Source organism: Ochlerotatus camptorhynchus, unplaced genomic scaffold (assembly GCF_037179485.1).
Source record: "Ochlerotatus camptorhynchus isolate MF236.1 unplaced genomic scaffold, CSIRO-AGI_Acam_v1.1 ptg000108l, whole genome shotgun sequence".
NCBI lineage: Eukaryota > Metazoa > Arthropoda > Insecta > Diptera > Culicidae > Ochlerotatus > Ochlerotatus camptorhynchus.
The window spans coordinates 522,488-538,614 of NW_027040598.1; the positions used below are offsets into that span (position 1 = coordinate 522,488).

At 36.1% G+C, this 16,127-nt stretch overlaps 1 protein-coding gene across 1 annotated transcript in view; it reads left to right on the forward strand.

Annotated features, from left to right (window-relative positions):
* The first annotated feature begins 6,572 nt into the window (after positions 1 to 6,572).
* Positions 6,573 to 16,127, forward strand: part of LOC135699438 (uncharacterized) — a 48,492-nt gene continuing 38,937 nt past the window's right edge. Inside the window, exon 1 of the mRNA XM_065219702.1 lies at positions 6,573 to 6,616. Coding sequence (XP_065075774.1) covers positions 6,615 to 6,616 — 2 coding nt within the window. The 5' untranslated portion in view covers positions 6,573 to 6,614. The remainder of the gene's footprint in view (positions 6,617 to 16,127) is intronic.

The window sequence follows — 16,127 nt, forward strand, 5'->3', positions numbered from 1 at the left end:
GCTTCCAATTTCAGAAATACAAAATGGGAAATACTGTCAAATACCCATCAACATGGGTATTTTTTAATCAGGGTTGCGTCTGGAGGCTGACAATCGATATCCTACGCCATTTTGAAATCCAAGCTGGTGGCTTCCGATTTCAGAAAAAGTGGATAATTCTGATGCCGACCCATCAATATAGGTATTTACGTCTAGATGCTGAAAATTGATATTCGACGTCATTTTGAAATCCAATATTGCGGCTTCCAGTTTAAGAAAAAGTGGGAAACATTATCAAATACCCATCAATAATGTGGGTATTTTCGATATCCCAGTACCGTCTAGAGGCCAGAAACCAATGTTTGACACCATTTCAAAATCTTACGTGGAGGGTTTGAGTCGGAAAAAGTGTGAAATACTGTCAAATACCAATCAATGTGATTATTTTTGGAATCGGGATGACACCTAGAGGCCAGAAATCGATGTCCAACGCCATCTTGAAATTCAAGATGGTGGCTTCCGATTTCAGAAGAAGCCCTACAAATGGCCTTGCATATTGATTTTCAGCTTCTACGCGTTGTCTCTTTTCCTAAAATACCCATATCTTAGGGTATTTGATACTTTTTCGGAAACCCGATGACCACCATCTTGGATTACAAAATGGCATCGAATATCGATTTTTGGCATCAAAATACCCGTATCTTATGGTAGTTGACACTTTTTCTGAGCCGGACATCGTTTTTTATGCACCTTCGCGTCGTCCCCGTTCCGAAAATACCGATATTGTAGTGTATTTGAGACTTTTCCTGAGCACGATGGTAGCTATCTTGGACTCCAGAACATCCGGACTACATATAATCCGGATGCCATCCCTATCGGCACCCGATATTGTGCGGATACTATATTTTCATGCCTGAAGACGCGACGCGTGACAAATCGAATGAGCTCCGAATTGAAGTGAAAGTGAAAAAAACGAAGGAAGCATGTTTCGAGTCATTTATTGCGTCAATTGAAACAAGTCTTTGCTTCAAATGAAATGAGCTGATGCACTTGACGAACGAAACAAGCCATAGTCAAGTCATGTTTGACAGGAAAAATGTCCATAGTGACTCGACAACAAGAAACACAATGACTTCACGAAAATGATATTGCTCGAAATGAAGCGATTCTGTGGAGAGTTCATTTTCTTGTCTTTGTTTCGAAAATGCAGAAACCTGTGCCGAGTAAACAGACGGTCGCGTGACACACATCGAGAGTGTTCTACTTCTGTAGCCAGCCGAGTGAACACTGAGAGAAATTATTTGTTATTATTATTTTTATTTTCTATAAATTTCGCGGGACGTACTTAATCTGACACATAGGTGTCATTTGTTGGTCACTTTGTAAAAATTCAGAAGTGGGCACATAAAGCGCTAACCGCTAAATCATGTTTTCGGAAATCACTAAATTTTCTAACACTGTACATTTTAGATTTATGTGCATTTTCTTTTCCTTGATTTGCTTTTCGTCGATCTTGCTTTCCGTACTAGAAGGTAGCTCCAACACCTGGACCCTACCTATCGACTCATCAACTCTCATGAACCGGGTTCCAACGGCTTTACTTCCCTTCCGAAGGAATGCGTGATCAGAGATTTTATGCCTCAGAAAATCCCAACTGGCCTGGGTTCAATGGCCCTTTGGGGTGAGAGGCAACCACGCTTATCACTGGCACCGTTAGAAGTGGATTTTCATACAGGATACTTCGATACTTTGGTTTTAAGTTAATTGACCTAAAGTGTAATTTAGCGGCTTCAATTTTCAAAGAATAAAAATTTATAAACTCTACCTGTGAGCAAAATTTCCTAAAATTTTGAGATCCTTCGGTCCGAACCTGCCCGATAGTAAAAATAAATCCACTGTTGTACACTGGAGTCGCTTTTTACGCGAGGAATACGTGCCGCGTAAAAAAAAACCGCGTAAAAAAAAACTACCGAGATTTGCCATTCGTAATTAAAGCATGCTATGGTCCACATAGACATATTTTAAAAATTTCTGTATTTACACCAAAAATTGTAATTTTTTTAAAAGTATGCCGTTCGATAGCTTGAAACGGATATTGTGATTGGAATCAAGTCTATAGGTTGTATCGTTGTCGAGAAATCGTTAAAAACGTACCGCGTAAATTGCGACTCATCGGCACTAACCGTGTAAAAAAAACCGCGTAAAAAAGGCTTCAGTGTATTAACATTAAAACAGAAAAAAATCATCATTCCCGAATCCTACACAAAGGAAAAAAGAGGGAACTTTTCCTGTTATTATTAGGCTACATAGGGTAAATGATGGCTTCGGCAGCCATCGACTGTTTTCGGCAACCACAATTTAAACGTTAATTTCGATGTATTTTCTCACTAAAACACTTCGCTGAATGTATTTAAACGATTCCTTATTCTTTCAGCTTCAATCCTAATACATTTTTACGACTGAGCAAACCTGTTATGCTAGGTGTTTCTTCAAAAGAAACATAAGCACATCAAAATACGGCTGATTTCGAGTTGCCGATAATAGAACAGCTGGTTAACACGCAGTTTAAACGGAAAGGTTGCCGAAGTAAAAGAGGCTGCCGACAATAGTCACACTCACCTGAGAAGTTTGGAGCACCTTAAAAACGTTTTCAAACCGTTTTGGACAGTTTTGTTGATTGGAATGGATAGAATAGCTAGCAGCAGATGAATGTAAACAAACAGATACGTCATATGTGTGCGTGACACTGAGAAAATTCTAATAGAAGTGCGGAAGCTGCTTAGATTGACGAGAATACGTAAATTCCCCTATTAATTTAAATTTTCATACATTTGGGTTGGATATTTTTTTCTCGCTGTCAAGACTGAGAGAAAAGTGATCCATAGAAATAAACGCTCAAATTAACCCTTTTTTTTCTGTGAAAAAGTTTCCTCGATGAAAAATTTCATTAGCAGTCTCAAAATGCCGCATCCTTCCCAATTTGAAAGAGGTCATATATTATTCTTTTTATTTTATTTTGAACGATAACGTAATGTTGTCAGTTCCTAAAGTATATTGGATCCAAATATAAATCCAATAATCCAAATATAGATCCAATAAATACAAATTTTAATGAGAAAGAAATATTTTTCACTAAACCTGTTAAATTTAAATCGACCTTCCCCGTCGCACAGTGGGCAAAAATTGAAAAAAACCGCGGTTAAATTGAATATCTCGGCTGCCAAACGGTTTCAGTCAACATGTTATACATATTCTCAAAGGAAAAATTCTGCTAAAATTGGTGGTGGTCTCATTGGACTCAGACTTTTGTGTACCGAGATAGAGCCGGGATCAACCCGAGTTCCCGGTAAAGTAGGAAATGCCACTATCTATCGACATAATTTTACACTTTACTTAACGTATATTACTGGAAATTGATAGTACTAAGTATATATGGTGACACCATATACGCCCTCAGGGAAACTCTACTATCCGGATTTAATATTTAAGATCCGGATAATTTGGAATACATATTTTGGAATATAGTCCGATTGACCGATAAAGTGGTCACATTATACAAATTGTCTTAGAACCTTGCGATTTTTTCTATATTTGTTCAGAATCATGAATCAAAGCGAATTAAATAAAGAATTTAAATTTTGGGGTAAATTGGCCATATTCCTGGTTCAATAACATTAGTTTAAAGATAGAAAGTAAAATAAGAAGCGTTTCATTCAAACTGCTCAAACTTCATACAAATTCCACCAACCAAACTCAAAAGGCGTCGATGTTGATATTGATTTCAGTAAACCCCTCAAAATGACCCTAAGAAGAGTAACACAACGACCTTTCCTCGGATGCAAACAAACAACCAGTATAGTCACATTTTGCCGTTTGCCGTTCGAGTGGATGCAGTAAAAACCATCATCATCGGAGGCTCTATTGGAGGAGGCCACCACATTCACGACTAATACCTACTGTTTTATAATATTTACGTATGTCTTGGACGCTGATGGCGAGGAAAGAGATATACCTACCTATCTATCTACTTAATAAAAAAAATACTAAACGCGTCTGGCTCCAAGACTCTCCTCATTGAAAGCGAGTCGGAGAAAAGCCAAACAAAAACAAACTGCGCACGCCGTGCCGTAGCTTCTCCACGAAGGAGCACGGAAATGAGGCAGAAATCATGCTTCTTCTATATTTGCCTATACGTGCACTGGTCTGGCTCCCTCCCCCAATCGTACAAAGCGCGCAGTAAAAGTGCGGTAGCTCAGTAGTACCTACTAACAGTTGGCAAAGAGGTTCGTCGCTTACTGGCGATGGTCGATCCGGAGAGGCACAGTGGGAAAAAATCTGCTCAAAATCGATACAAGCTCACAACTTTTGGCCACTTCCAACCCGGAATTAATCCCACTGCACTCAGATTTCTTGAGTCTACCACACTAGATCCAAAGGAATCGCATAGCTCTCTCTCTCTTTTTCTTGGCTCTACTCTGCGCTAGACTCCCCATTGCACAGTGGTCCAGAATGCAGATTTAGCTGGAATGATATGTTTTGAGCCTGAAATTGAAACTTTAGACTAAAAGTCTCTTCTACAAAGTTGTTCCTTATAGTTAGGCCCTCATTTTTATGACAATGAATTCTAGAGTGGTTCATATTATCAGTAAAATCAAAAATCTAACTTTTTTGTTTGAATAAATTAAGGTATACATTCTTCGGCAAAGTTATAGCTGAGCTAATTTCAAGCAACTTTGTTGAAAATAACTTTTATGTATCTCTTAAATTGGCCGATTTAGAGCTATTTTCTTGAATTGAGTTAGGGTGGCTCTTAAAAAACAGTTTTTTTGCTCTATTTTTCTTATTTCGAATTTCTCAGCAAATGTGTCTTCAGATAACTTTTAGATATTAAAAAGGCGCAAATTTTTGCTGCACAAAGCTTGTCAATATCTTTCGTCGATCAAGAGTTATTGACGTTTTTATACTAAAAATATACACTTTTCAAATGTTAATATCTCTGGTTGGGGCAAACAAAAAAAAAGTTTATTGGCAGCATTTGAAAGAGCGTATGTTATTCTCAATAATATGAAAAAATTGGAGGTATATTATTTTTTAAACTCGTATAAAATCAATTTGAATTAATTCATATTTTTTACTATATTTGAGTATATCTTTTTTATTAGAAGAGATACAGGCAACAAATTCAGCAATAAAACATTCGTCTTAAAGAGTTTTAAAAGTCTCTAGGAGATGACTTTCATGATAAATTTCAAATAAAAAAGTTATTGGCAAAAGATGGATTTCATAGGACCACTCTAATGACAAATTTATATAAAATGAGATAGTACATTTGTTTCAATATTTGGACATTTAGTTACTTCGAAGAAGTTTTTGTTCTTAAAAATTCCCTTCTTTTGGTGTTTGCAGACGTCAGGGTGGTCCTCAAATTAGGGAATTTTTAAAACTAACTTTTTTGTTTTACAAAATATAAACATGTGTTGTTCAAAATAGTTGTAGTTAAGTTACTTGCAAGCAACTTTGTCGAAGAAAATTTTTTTCTATCTCTTAACGTTCTCATTTTAGAGTAATTTTTCGGAGTTGACTTAGGGTGTTCCTGGAAAAAATAGTTTTTTAGCAATAACTTTTTTATTTGAAAATTCTCATCAAAGTTATTTTCTAGAGCATTTTTAAACTCTTAAAGACGAATGTTTTATAGCTGAATTTGTTGCCTGTATCTCTTCTAATAAAAAAGATATACTCAAATAAAGTAAAAATTTATGAATAAATTCAAATTGATTTTATACGAGTTTAAAAAATAACATACCTCAATTTTTTTCATATTATTGAGAATAACATACGCCCTTTCAAATGCTGCAAAAAAACTTTTTTTTTGTTTGCCCCAACCAGAGATATTACCATTTGAAAAATGCATATTTTTAGTATACAAACGTCAATAACTCTTGATCGGCGAAAGGTATTGACAAGCTTTGTGCAGCAAAAATTTGCGCCTTTTTAATATCTAAAAGTTATCTGAAGACACATTTGCTGAGAAATTCGAAATAAGAAAAATAGAGCAAAAAAACTGTTTTTTTATGAGCCACCCTAACTCAATTCAAGAAAAAAGCTCTAAATCGGCCAATTTAAGAGATACAAAAAAGTTATTTTCAACAAAGTTGCTTGAAATTAGCTCAGCTATAACTTTGCCGAAGAATATATACCTTAATTTATTCAAACAAAAAAGTTAGATTTTTGATTTTAATGATAATAGGAACCACCCTAGAATTCATTGTCATAAAAATGAGGGCCTAACTATAAGGAACAACTTTGTAGAAGAGACTTTTAGTCTAAAGTTTCAATTTCAGGCTCAAAACATATCATTCCAGCTAAATCTGCATTCTGTACCACTGTGCATTGGTGGCTCTAACTAGGCGCTCTGCATGCGGCATCTTTTGGATCGCTAGCATGGTACTTATCAGTTTTCAATTTGCGCTTCACGACGCCGCACACAAAAACCGCACGGATCGAGATCAAACTTCTGGCAGTCGAAATCACGACTTTTCGCGATCGCGCGCCTTCTTGGATTCTTATGATACAGTGAATTCCTACAGGATTTTATTGGATCTTGCTACGACGAGGGTGCTTTGTTTTTAAAGAAAATGTAAGTAGTGATGAGGAAAATGAAGTGATATTGTCGAAGTGACGCTGTGTGTGCAAACCGATCGGAACCTGTCTAATTAACGATCAATTTGTGCTAACATGTTGCAGGAATGTTGTGGCAGGTTGTTAGTGTTATTGATAATGGGAAAAATGATTACGGTGGAGTTAGATGGATCGGGAAAACGGTGCACATGACACTGCCGTCATAGAATGCATGCATAACTGCAGCATGCAACGGAAAAGTGATCGCAGTCAGTAGTGTTTGATGGTATAACAAGTAGCGGCAAAAATGAAAGGAGGAAAAAATGAAACGAATTCACATGGTATTTATTCTCTGCAGTTTTTTTTCACATGCAGTCTTCCCTGTTGGCAGCAGCATAGTCGCGAATAGGTTGTATAGTTCTTTTTTCTGCCAAGCAAAAAAGATGGTTATAATAATAAACAATCCGCTCGTCATGATTATCGAAGTTTAATAGAGTGGTTGGGATTTTCTTTTGCTTTGTTTCTTGGTTGAATTTTTACTAAATTGACTTATGATTGATCTACGGCTTTAAGACCTGGTTTGGATGAAAGTGTAACGTATTATATTGAATGCACTGATATGATTGAGTGGAGAGGTTATAACAACGCTTTATTTGTTGATTGCCACACATTGGAGTGCTTCATCGGAAGCATGGTTAGTGGTTTATGACGAAACGGGCTCAATTGTGCAACGGCAGTGCAAATAATAGTTTACATCAATGTAGTTTTCAGTGAGTTGTATATGTTGACCAGAAGGTTAAGTTCACTGACAGTAGAGGCATAACTGCCGCAGGAAAACAATCGAAGACTGTAATATTGTGATATTTATATTCATTATTAATTATCTATTGTTATTCAAATTACGCGCCTAAGCTTAAATAAACAAATAATAGTTATACTAAAAAAACTAGAACTAGGCTTTAAAAGCTTAAAGAAACATAAAACATTAGAAAGAATCATCGTTCAGAAAACTAGTGTTGTTGAAAAGTTTCTCAAAGTCAAGATTGAGTCAAGCAATCTAAGCTCATCGTTGACAATATTTACTAATGGAGACAGGCCTGATGTATTATTCAGCATCCATGCTTCTCACACTTAAGCTCACGACTTCAAATCTTATTTCTGCATATGTCATTAATGTCTTAAACAGTGGAAGCGACTATGATATACAAAACAAACACATCTAGTTATCAGAATCATAAGGGCATCAGGATTTTCACTTTTGTTAATACCTCGGTTGAATTAAAATTTCTCGATGCATTTGATGTTGCTTTTGCTAGCTAAAAGAATTTTTAACTATAATGTTTTGAAAAAAAAACCGAATATTCCGGTTCAGTTGTCTGTAGTAATGCAAAGTGAAATTCGAAGGAGAGGCCCTTACAATTAAGAACGCTAGATGTATTAATAACCAGTAAACCAAGTTGCGTTCCGCTATTATTCGATTCTTCAAGGTAAGTAGAGAATTATTTCAAAGCTATAATAGCTGGAGTGCACTCATGTACCTGAAACAACACACTTAGAAATAACTAATTTTACACGTGACGGAATCCATCTTTCACATCAAGGATGAGACCTAAGAGGAAGAGGAGACAACTGGCTTCTTACTCTTTTATCTCTATCTAGATAAATAGATATCTTACGCACTTCAAATCGGCCAATCACGAGCTGGTTCGCTTTTGACATAAAAGTGGTTCGTTTTTGCCCCCGTATTGTCTCCTCTTCTTCTTAAGATGAGACGTAAACAAACAGGTCATGTAATATTAAGTGCTCCCAGACGGAAAAGTTCATTATTCGACAAAAAGTATGTTTGATTGAGCTGAATTTCGCGTCTGTTATGACTCATTATGACTGTCAAAGATGTACGTCACGTGTAAAATTAGTTATTTCTAAGTGTGTGTATAGAAATGTGTGTCTCAGACTCGGCGCACTACTGGGCAAACTGAAGTGGCTACGTGGACTAAAAGGCACTAAAGCAATCAAATTAACTAAAACACAGAGTGGATCATCTTAAACACTATGGTGTGCAGCGTTGCCAGATCATTTTTTGAAAATTCTGGACCAGTCTAAATATAAAATATGGATAAATCTGGAATGCACCAAAAATCCTGTTTTTTACATAAAAATCTGTCAGTATGAATATCTGGAATTTATTCAAAGTTCACCAGAATGTTTATGAAATCCTTGTTTTAAAAAATATATAAAGCCAACTTGTTAGCATTGCTAAAATCATCCAAAAGTTAAGAAAAGTGTTAAAACATTGTTCCCAAAAAGTTTAAATATCCATCAAGCAGCTTTTCAAAATTGATTTAAATTTTTTGTAAAATACTGCAGAAAATATGTTTAGGATTCTGAAGCAGCAAAGAGTCAAGCAACTTTGATGGGATGATTTTTTTAAACTAATAGTCGATTTAGTCCTTAATATTTGATACATTACCAGAATGTGTCTTAACATTTTTATTAGTTTTAAATAACTGTAATATTACTCTGCGATTGATCTGACTTCCAATTTCATTCTTGACATCATACAACTCACTCGGTAGACTAGTAGGCAATTTTATTTTAAACTAAAATTCTCCTGGCTGAAGTGAGAATCAAAGCCTAACATCGTAGTACTCACACACAGTTTACCTAAACTTCGGGTAACTCCACATGACCATTACAATTAATTATATGCAAAAGAATAATATTATTATAAAACTAAAATGAAAGTCTGAAAGCGTCATTTTTTAAGTCTCCGGATCTTGAAATGATTCTAAATTCTGGAATTTATATTTTTCCTGGGTCCCAGATCATGAAATGTGTTGTTAGTCTGAATTTACTTCATATACAGAGTTCAATTTGAATCATCGTAGAATTTCATCATACTTCTATTCTGGATTCCCCTAAACTAATCTTGTTAATATCCAAACTTTTTCAGTAACATTTTAAGAGTGCTTAGCATTATCTCTTGTAATCTCTAGTAAATCGCTCTCTGATTCCACAATTCCCTCAAACTGGTAATAATTTCCAAGAATTGACATAATTTTGTCTCATTTTTTCTCTATGAAATTCCCTTCGAATATTCTTAATAGATTCATTGGTACGCTCTTCAGAATGACCGTCACATTCTTCTCAGACTAATCTTCTTCAGTATTTCCTAAGTACTCAAGTACTTAGCCATAATAGCTTTGAAAGTATCCAAGAAATTGCCAGATTTCTTAAAACTTGATAAACCCTAATCTTCCTAGAAACATTGGACATAATTCCATTGAAATAATTCTCTCGATTCGTATCAGCATTCTCCTTAAGTTTCATCATCACTGTAAACTATTTTCAGAATTACCTTAAAATTCTGAAATCTAGGGCAATTCAGAATTCTATAGTATTGCAGACTGCTAAGGTAACTCAATATTCACAGGTACTTTAAAACTCTATTTAAAAAACTAATTAATTATCCTCGAAAATATCACGAACATACTTCAAAGTCCTGGTGGTTGACTAGATTCGAAAGCCTTGCTAATTTTCTAAAGCTCAATTCTGAACAGTTTTCGATTTCTCTAAATACCAAAATTAGGAACATTTCTTCCAGGATTTCAAAAAAAAAAAATATTATAGTCAAAATCTAAACTTAAAATTAATTGGCTCGATATTTTTAAAAATTTTAAAATTTTTGACAGCCAACAATGTTTAGAAAATGTCTCAATTTTCATGATTCTGCAATCCATTGCAAACATGTTGTAACAATTCCATGTATGATGTTGTAATAATGTCCAACGTTGATGGCCTTTAGTAATTAAAGTAGTAAGTTTGGCTTTGTATTTTTTTTTATTAGAGAGTCCATGTTTAAAAAAAAAAAACCTGAAAATAAACGTGATCTGTCTGTGTATCTGGCAAGACGACTGAAAATCTGATGGTGTGCATTGTGAGGTGTGGTCGATATTCTGTCACATACTTTTGACGACGATGACGACTACGACGACGGCAATACAGCGAGCGCTCGCTGCGGTTCCGGAACGATTCTGTCGATGGTGGATGATGAAAGGCCGATCTGAGAATCCGGAACAATTCCGGCAATGGCGGATTTTACAAGGCTGGCCTTGTCGGAAAGATGGTGGTTCCACTGACTAGTCTACCGGTGACTACAGCGAGATGGCGTTTGAACTAGCGCGTCGTTGGTTTTATCTGGTATAGCAGTTTGTGGAGATGGTTCCGATGCACAGGCGCTTCCTTCTAACGTAGCCGGTTGACGACGGCAAGGCCACCCTCTGTCGAGCCGGGAAGGGAAATTGTCCTTTACTTGTCCTTTACGTTTAGGTCAAGGCAACTAAAACGCCACCTAGACCGTAGCGTGCAATGGCGGTCCTTGACTTGCCAACCGGAGAGCGATTTGATTTATAGAAAAGGTCATATCGAGGAGGTAAAATTCATTAATGCCATTCTTCGACCAATTTCGAGGAATGCTTAGAATTTACTTTAATCAGAGAAATTGGCCATTTGCACTTTACCTTGATTCACTACTCGCATTTGATATTCTGTTAAAAGTATACTCCACAGACACTTCAGGTCTACACGCTCGCCTGAGATAAAGTGCACGATGGCCGTTCTTTATGGGGTGTTTACACTTATGCTATTTCACTAGCGTTAATGAGTGAGCCGATAGCAAAAAAGCTCACAAGTATAATGTAAACAGAGCATCAGCGTCTACCAGCAGGAGATTTCAGGAGCAACTGTAATTCGTGCTAGTTGGCTAGTATACTAGCTCTAGCAAAACCGCACAGATGTAAACACACCATTAAGCATCGCAGAACCATTCAGCTCATCACCCGTGACTCCGTGTCACCATTTTGCCGCGGCCATGCACACCTTATTCAGCAATCGGCCGTTAAGTATGGCCGTATCGTCTGTCCAGCAAGTGTTATACAAATTTACTTGAATGCTCGATCACCTGGTGAAAATTTAAAATATTGTATTGGACCTTTGTAACTTAACGGTTACACACCATTCAACATTTTCACAACATAATTGTCATCGCCATCGCTGTTGCCAACATCTTTTCGATCATAGTAATCGATGACTTGTGTTGATTGAAGTCATCAAATAATCATTGACTGTTTACTTCGACTGAAAAAACACCCTCTCTAGCTCTGGACACTCTTTTGAAAACATAGGGGTGATGTACATATTATGACACGCTCAAAGGGGAAGGAGAGTGTGCGATTCTGTGACAATCAATACATTAGGTATAGGAAAAACATGACGAAAGGGAGGAAAGGGGGGTGTTAATGTTTCGTCAATAAATATGCGTGACATAGAAAATGCATGGCCCCATATAGGACAAATAAACATTCTCATACGTATTTAATTTTTGCAGGGTATACAAAAGCTTCCGAAACTGTAAAAATCCTTGTGAATCAAAACTAACGTGAACAGTAAAAAGTACACATTTGTTTCATTTTTCATTCAAAGCAGCACTGTCATGGTGATTTTAAAGCTTTGTTTTTCTTGATTTGTTTTCCGTCGATCTTGTTTTCCGTACTGAGTACCAATGTAACCGATGCCAGGAAGGCAGCTCCCACATCTGGATCCTACCTATCGAGCCATCAACTCATGGACCGGGACCAACGGCTTTGCATCCCTTCCGAAGGAAGACGTGATCAGAGATTGTATGCCTCAGAACAACCCGGCGGCGCTGACTGGGATTGAACCCAGGCCTTTTGGAGTGAGAGGCAATCACGCTTACAAATAAACAACCAGCGCCGCTAAATTTAAAGCTGGTTACTCGCTGATTTCATAAATGCACCCCAATTCAGGAGCGCCCCGAATTCTAATAAAGGAATTTATGTATTTCAACATGTACATTAGACCTGTTCATTTTAAACGAAATGTTCGGAATGTAACGGGTCAACCGTGATTACTGTTCGTCATGTTAATTTGAACTTTTGTGCAAATTTTCAGCAAAATCGGTGTTGATTTAGAGGTGCTTCAAGTTAATTTTATGTTTTTAAGGTAATTTACGGCTTACAATATTTGTATCTCGAGACTGAAATAACGAAAACTGCTGTAACAACTTTCATAGCAAAGTTTAATGTGTTATGTATCAACTTTGTAACCAAAGGTTGACTATTCGAAGTGATTTTATTGAATTTTCACTTAGTTTCATGCTCGAAGATATCTTAAAATGTGAAGAATTTTAAAGTATTTGTTCTACGAATTTTCCACCCATATGATATAAAAATGTGTAGTGTACGGCATAATGTTCCTCATAGTGTTCTAGAAGTTTCGTTCCAACATAGTTTTCGTGTATATTTCATAGATTGAGAGATAAAAATCAGAAAAGAGGCCGTTTTAGCTAAAATTCACAAGACAACAGAACCAATAAAAGTCAATTAGATTGACAGAACATAGTTGCATTGCTTTTCAATGACGACCGATGATGCGATTTTGCTGAAAATTTGCACAAAAGTTCAAATTAACATGACGAACAGTAATCACGGTTGACCCGTTACATTCCGAACATTTCGTTTAAAATGAACAGGTCTAATGTACATACAATTTAGTTCCCTCAAACTGACACTGAGATATGAATAAAACTTGTCTGCATTCAGTTCACCATAAAACTATCTGAGATGTAGTTCTCGGAACTGTGCTGAAGTTCAGCAATATAGCTTCTCTAAAATTTGTAAACATTTGTGAAATTCGTCGATGTGCTCGGGATTCTCTTACATTATTTGAACTGCGTTCCTTAGATTATCTTAAAAGCTACACAATTTTCCTGAAGTCAATGAAACTGTCTTGAAATTCTTCCGATGTTATAAAAAAAAAACTCTGCTGCTCACTGTACTTCATCTGAACTTCTTTGGACTTCCCTAAACTTCCCTCAAACTTCTTAACGATCATGTATCATTTTTTAAAGTTCCCGCAATTTTAATGGAATTCTAAGAACGTCCTAAAGTCTTAACTTTTTCATGTGATTTCCTTGAAATTAATGGAACTGTCCTAAGGTTTTTCGATCTTCCCTAAAGTTCTCGCAACTTCTCCAAAGTTCTTGGAATTCTCGTTCTTCCAAGTTCGCTGAACTTCTATGAAGTTCACAAAAAATTGTTATATTTTTTTAACATCGCTGAAGTTTTCTAAACTGCTGAACTGCATAAAATGTTTCGGATTTTTTCTTAAATTAATATATTTACAATAATCTTCCGTTAATTCTCGAAACCACTCTGAAGCTTACAGAACATCTTTTAAAAAGTTTTTGCATTTTCATGATGTTCTCAGAATTTCTCTGAAGTTTTCTGAGCTTTCCTGATGTTCTCCGGAATTTTATGAATTTCCCGCAATTTCCCTGAAATTTATAAACTTCCTTGAGTTTTTTTTTTAATTTCCTGAAATTAAATGAAACAGCATAAAAGGTTATCTTCCATTTAATTCCACTTAAATAATTTTGGTATCCATGACAGATACGTATTTCGAATACAATGTGTAGTTTTCATCACTGTCGTTCCCACTAAAGATTTAACAAAATCTAACCCCCTTAAGAACTTATCCCCTGGGTAAAAATGTCTAGATTAAAGCATTCCGCTTACAACCCAATTTCATTACTTCATTCCTGAAATTGTTGTTACTTCTTTAAGCCCGCAATTTTCCTGAAATTAAAACGAGATAATAAATGTAATAAAAAATAATGATTTTCACTTAAGTTCACAAAATTTTCATGAACTTCATGAAAACGCCCTAAAATTATGGAAACAAATTCAGCATCATTTTAAAATTTTCCCAATTGTGACTATCCTGATGGTTAATGGGCTTTCCTCATGTTAGTGAGACTGCAAGATAGATCTATGAACTTCCCTTATATTCACTAGACTTCCCTGAATTTATGAATTTATTTCAACAGTCCCCGTAAATTAATTTAATTGCCTTAAAGTTCCTATAATATTCCTTGAGTACTGAAAACTTCGTAAAAGTTCACGGAGCTTCGCCTAAAAACTCTAATTTTTCCAGAACTTTTCTGGATATTCATGAAGTTTCCTAAATTCTCGGCATATTCTTAGAACACATGAAACTTCCTGAAATTTTTCTTACATTAATGGAACTGCTTTGAAGACCTCTTACCGCCCTGGAAGAACTCTAAACTTCCCTGAATATAATGATACTTCCTAAAAATCTTCAAACTTTTCAAAAGTTCCCTGATCTTCACTTAGATTCCTGCATGAAAAAAACCCGGAATTCACTTAAAATCTGCTCACAATTGCCTGATGTTCATGTGTCTTTCCAAAATTTTAATGAAACTCTCGGAACTTCATAAACTCTCTGAGTTTCGCGGAACTTCTTTAAAGTTCCCGCAATTTATTTGAAATTTATTGAACTGCCCTTATAGGTTCTTAGATTTATATTATCGATCTCGGAAGTCCCGTGAAGTTCTTGGTAGTGCCATGAAATATATTGGGCTGCCATAAAAATCCTGGGGTTCTTTTAAGATACCAAATTTTGCAATTACATTTTCTAAAGTTTTCTGGAGATCTTTGGACTACTTAGACATTTTTGGTTAGAATTTGATACTGAATAGTTTTTGAAATGTCCCGGAAGTTCAAGGAACTGTTCTGAATTTATCGGAACTTACGCTTTCGATTAAAAGTTCCCAGAATTTCTGGACATTCCTTTTCTTGGAATTCTTGGAACGTCCCTGAAGTTATTGGAGCTGCCCATACGATCTCTGTAATTCTTAAAAAATCTCTAGGTACTTGGTATCTACAATTTTCTTAAAGTACTCTCTACATCTCTGCAGTTCTCTTGACTTCCCTGAAGCTCTCTGAGAATTTGAGGACCACCTCAATATTGACCAGTACCAAATAATTACACGGTGTAATTACACCGAAAACCAGAGTTACATTTTCCTCTTGTGTGCAAAAATGTGCTGCCGAGACTCTCAACAAACCGTCTCCCGTCGCAACGAAAACAACATGTGATGAGCGAGAAAGAGACACGCGAGAATAAGATACGAGCGAGAAACAAATGCGACACCCAAAAATCCTGGCGTGCGCGAGGCTCGCGCTGATCTCATGTGCCTCATCTCATGTGCTACGATTAATGCTAGAACTGCGGAGCTCGAAGTTCTGGAAGGTGTAGGTAAGCGAAATACAGGCTGTTGAAACTTGGTTGCTTTGACCGACATTTCATTTGCGTTTGCACAAACCATTCCTATTTTAGAAGAAAGGTACCATATATTTGCAGTGCTTAATTTCTTGAAATCCTCTAATAGCAAAAGCCATTAATTTGCCGGTCAATTAGAATATTCTTTGTTTATTTTTTTCCGGTTCAACACTTAACTGCACTTGCATGACTAACATCTTTTGACACGTTATTTTCAAAATATAGAATGGACAAAAATTCTACAAAAAGTGTATCGGTAATAATACGGGGATTGGACCGTTGCAAGACGTTCACACATTTTCAACGTCATTTACCCATTCATCGGCAACACAACTGGTATACATTGTTAGATGGGATGTTACGAATTT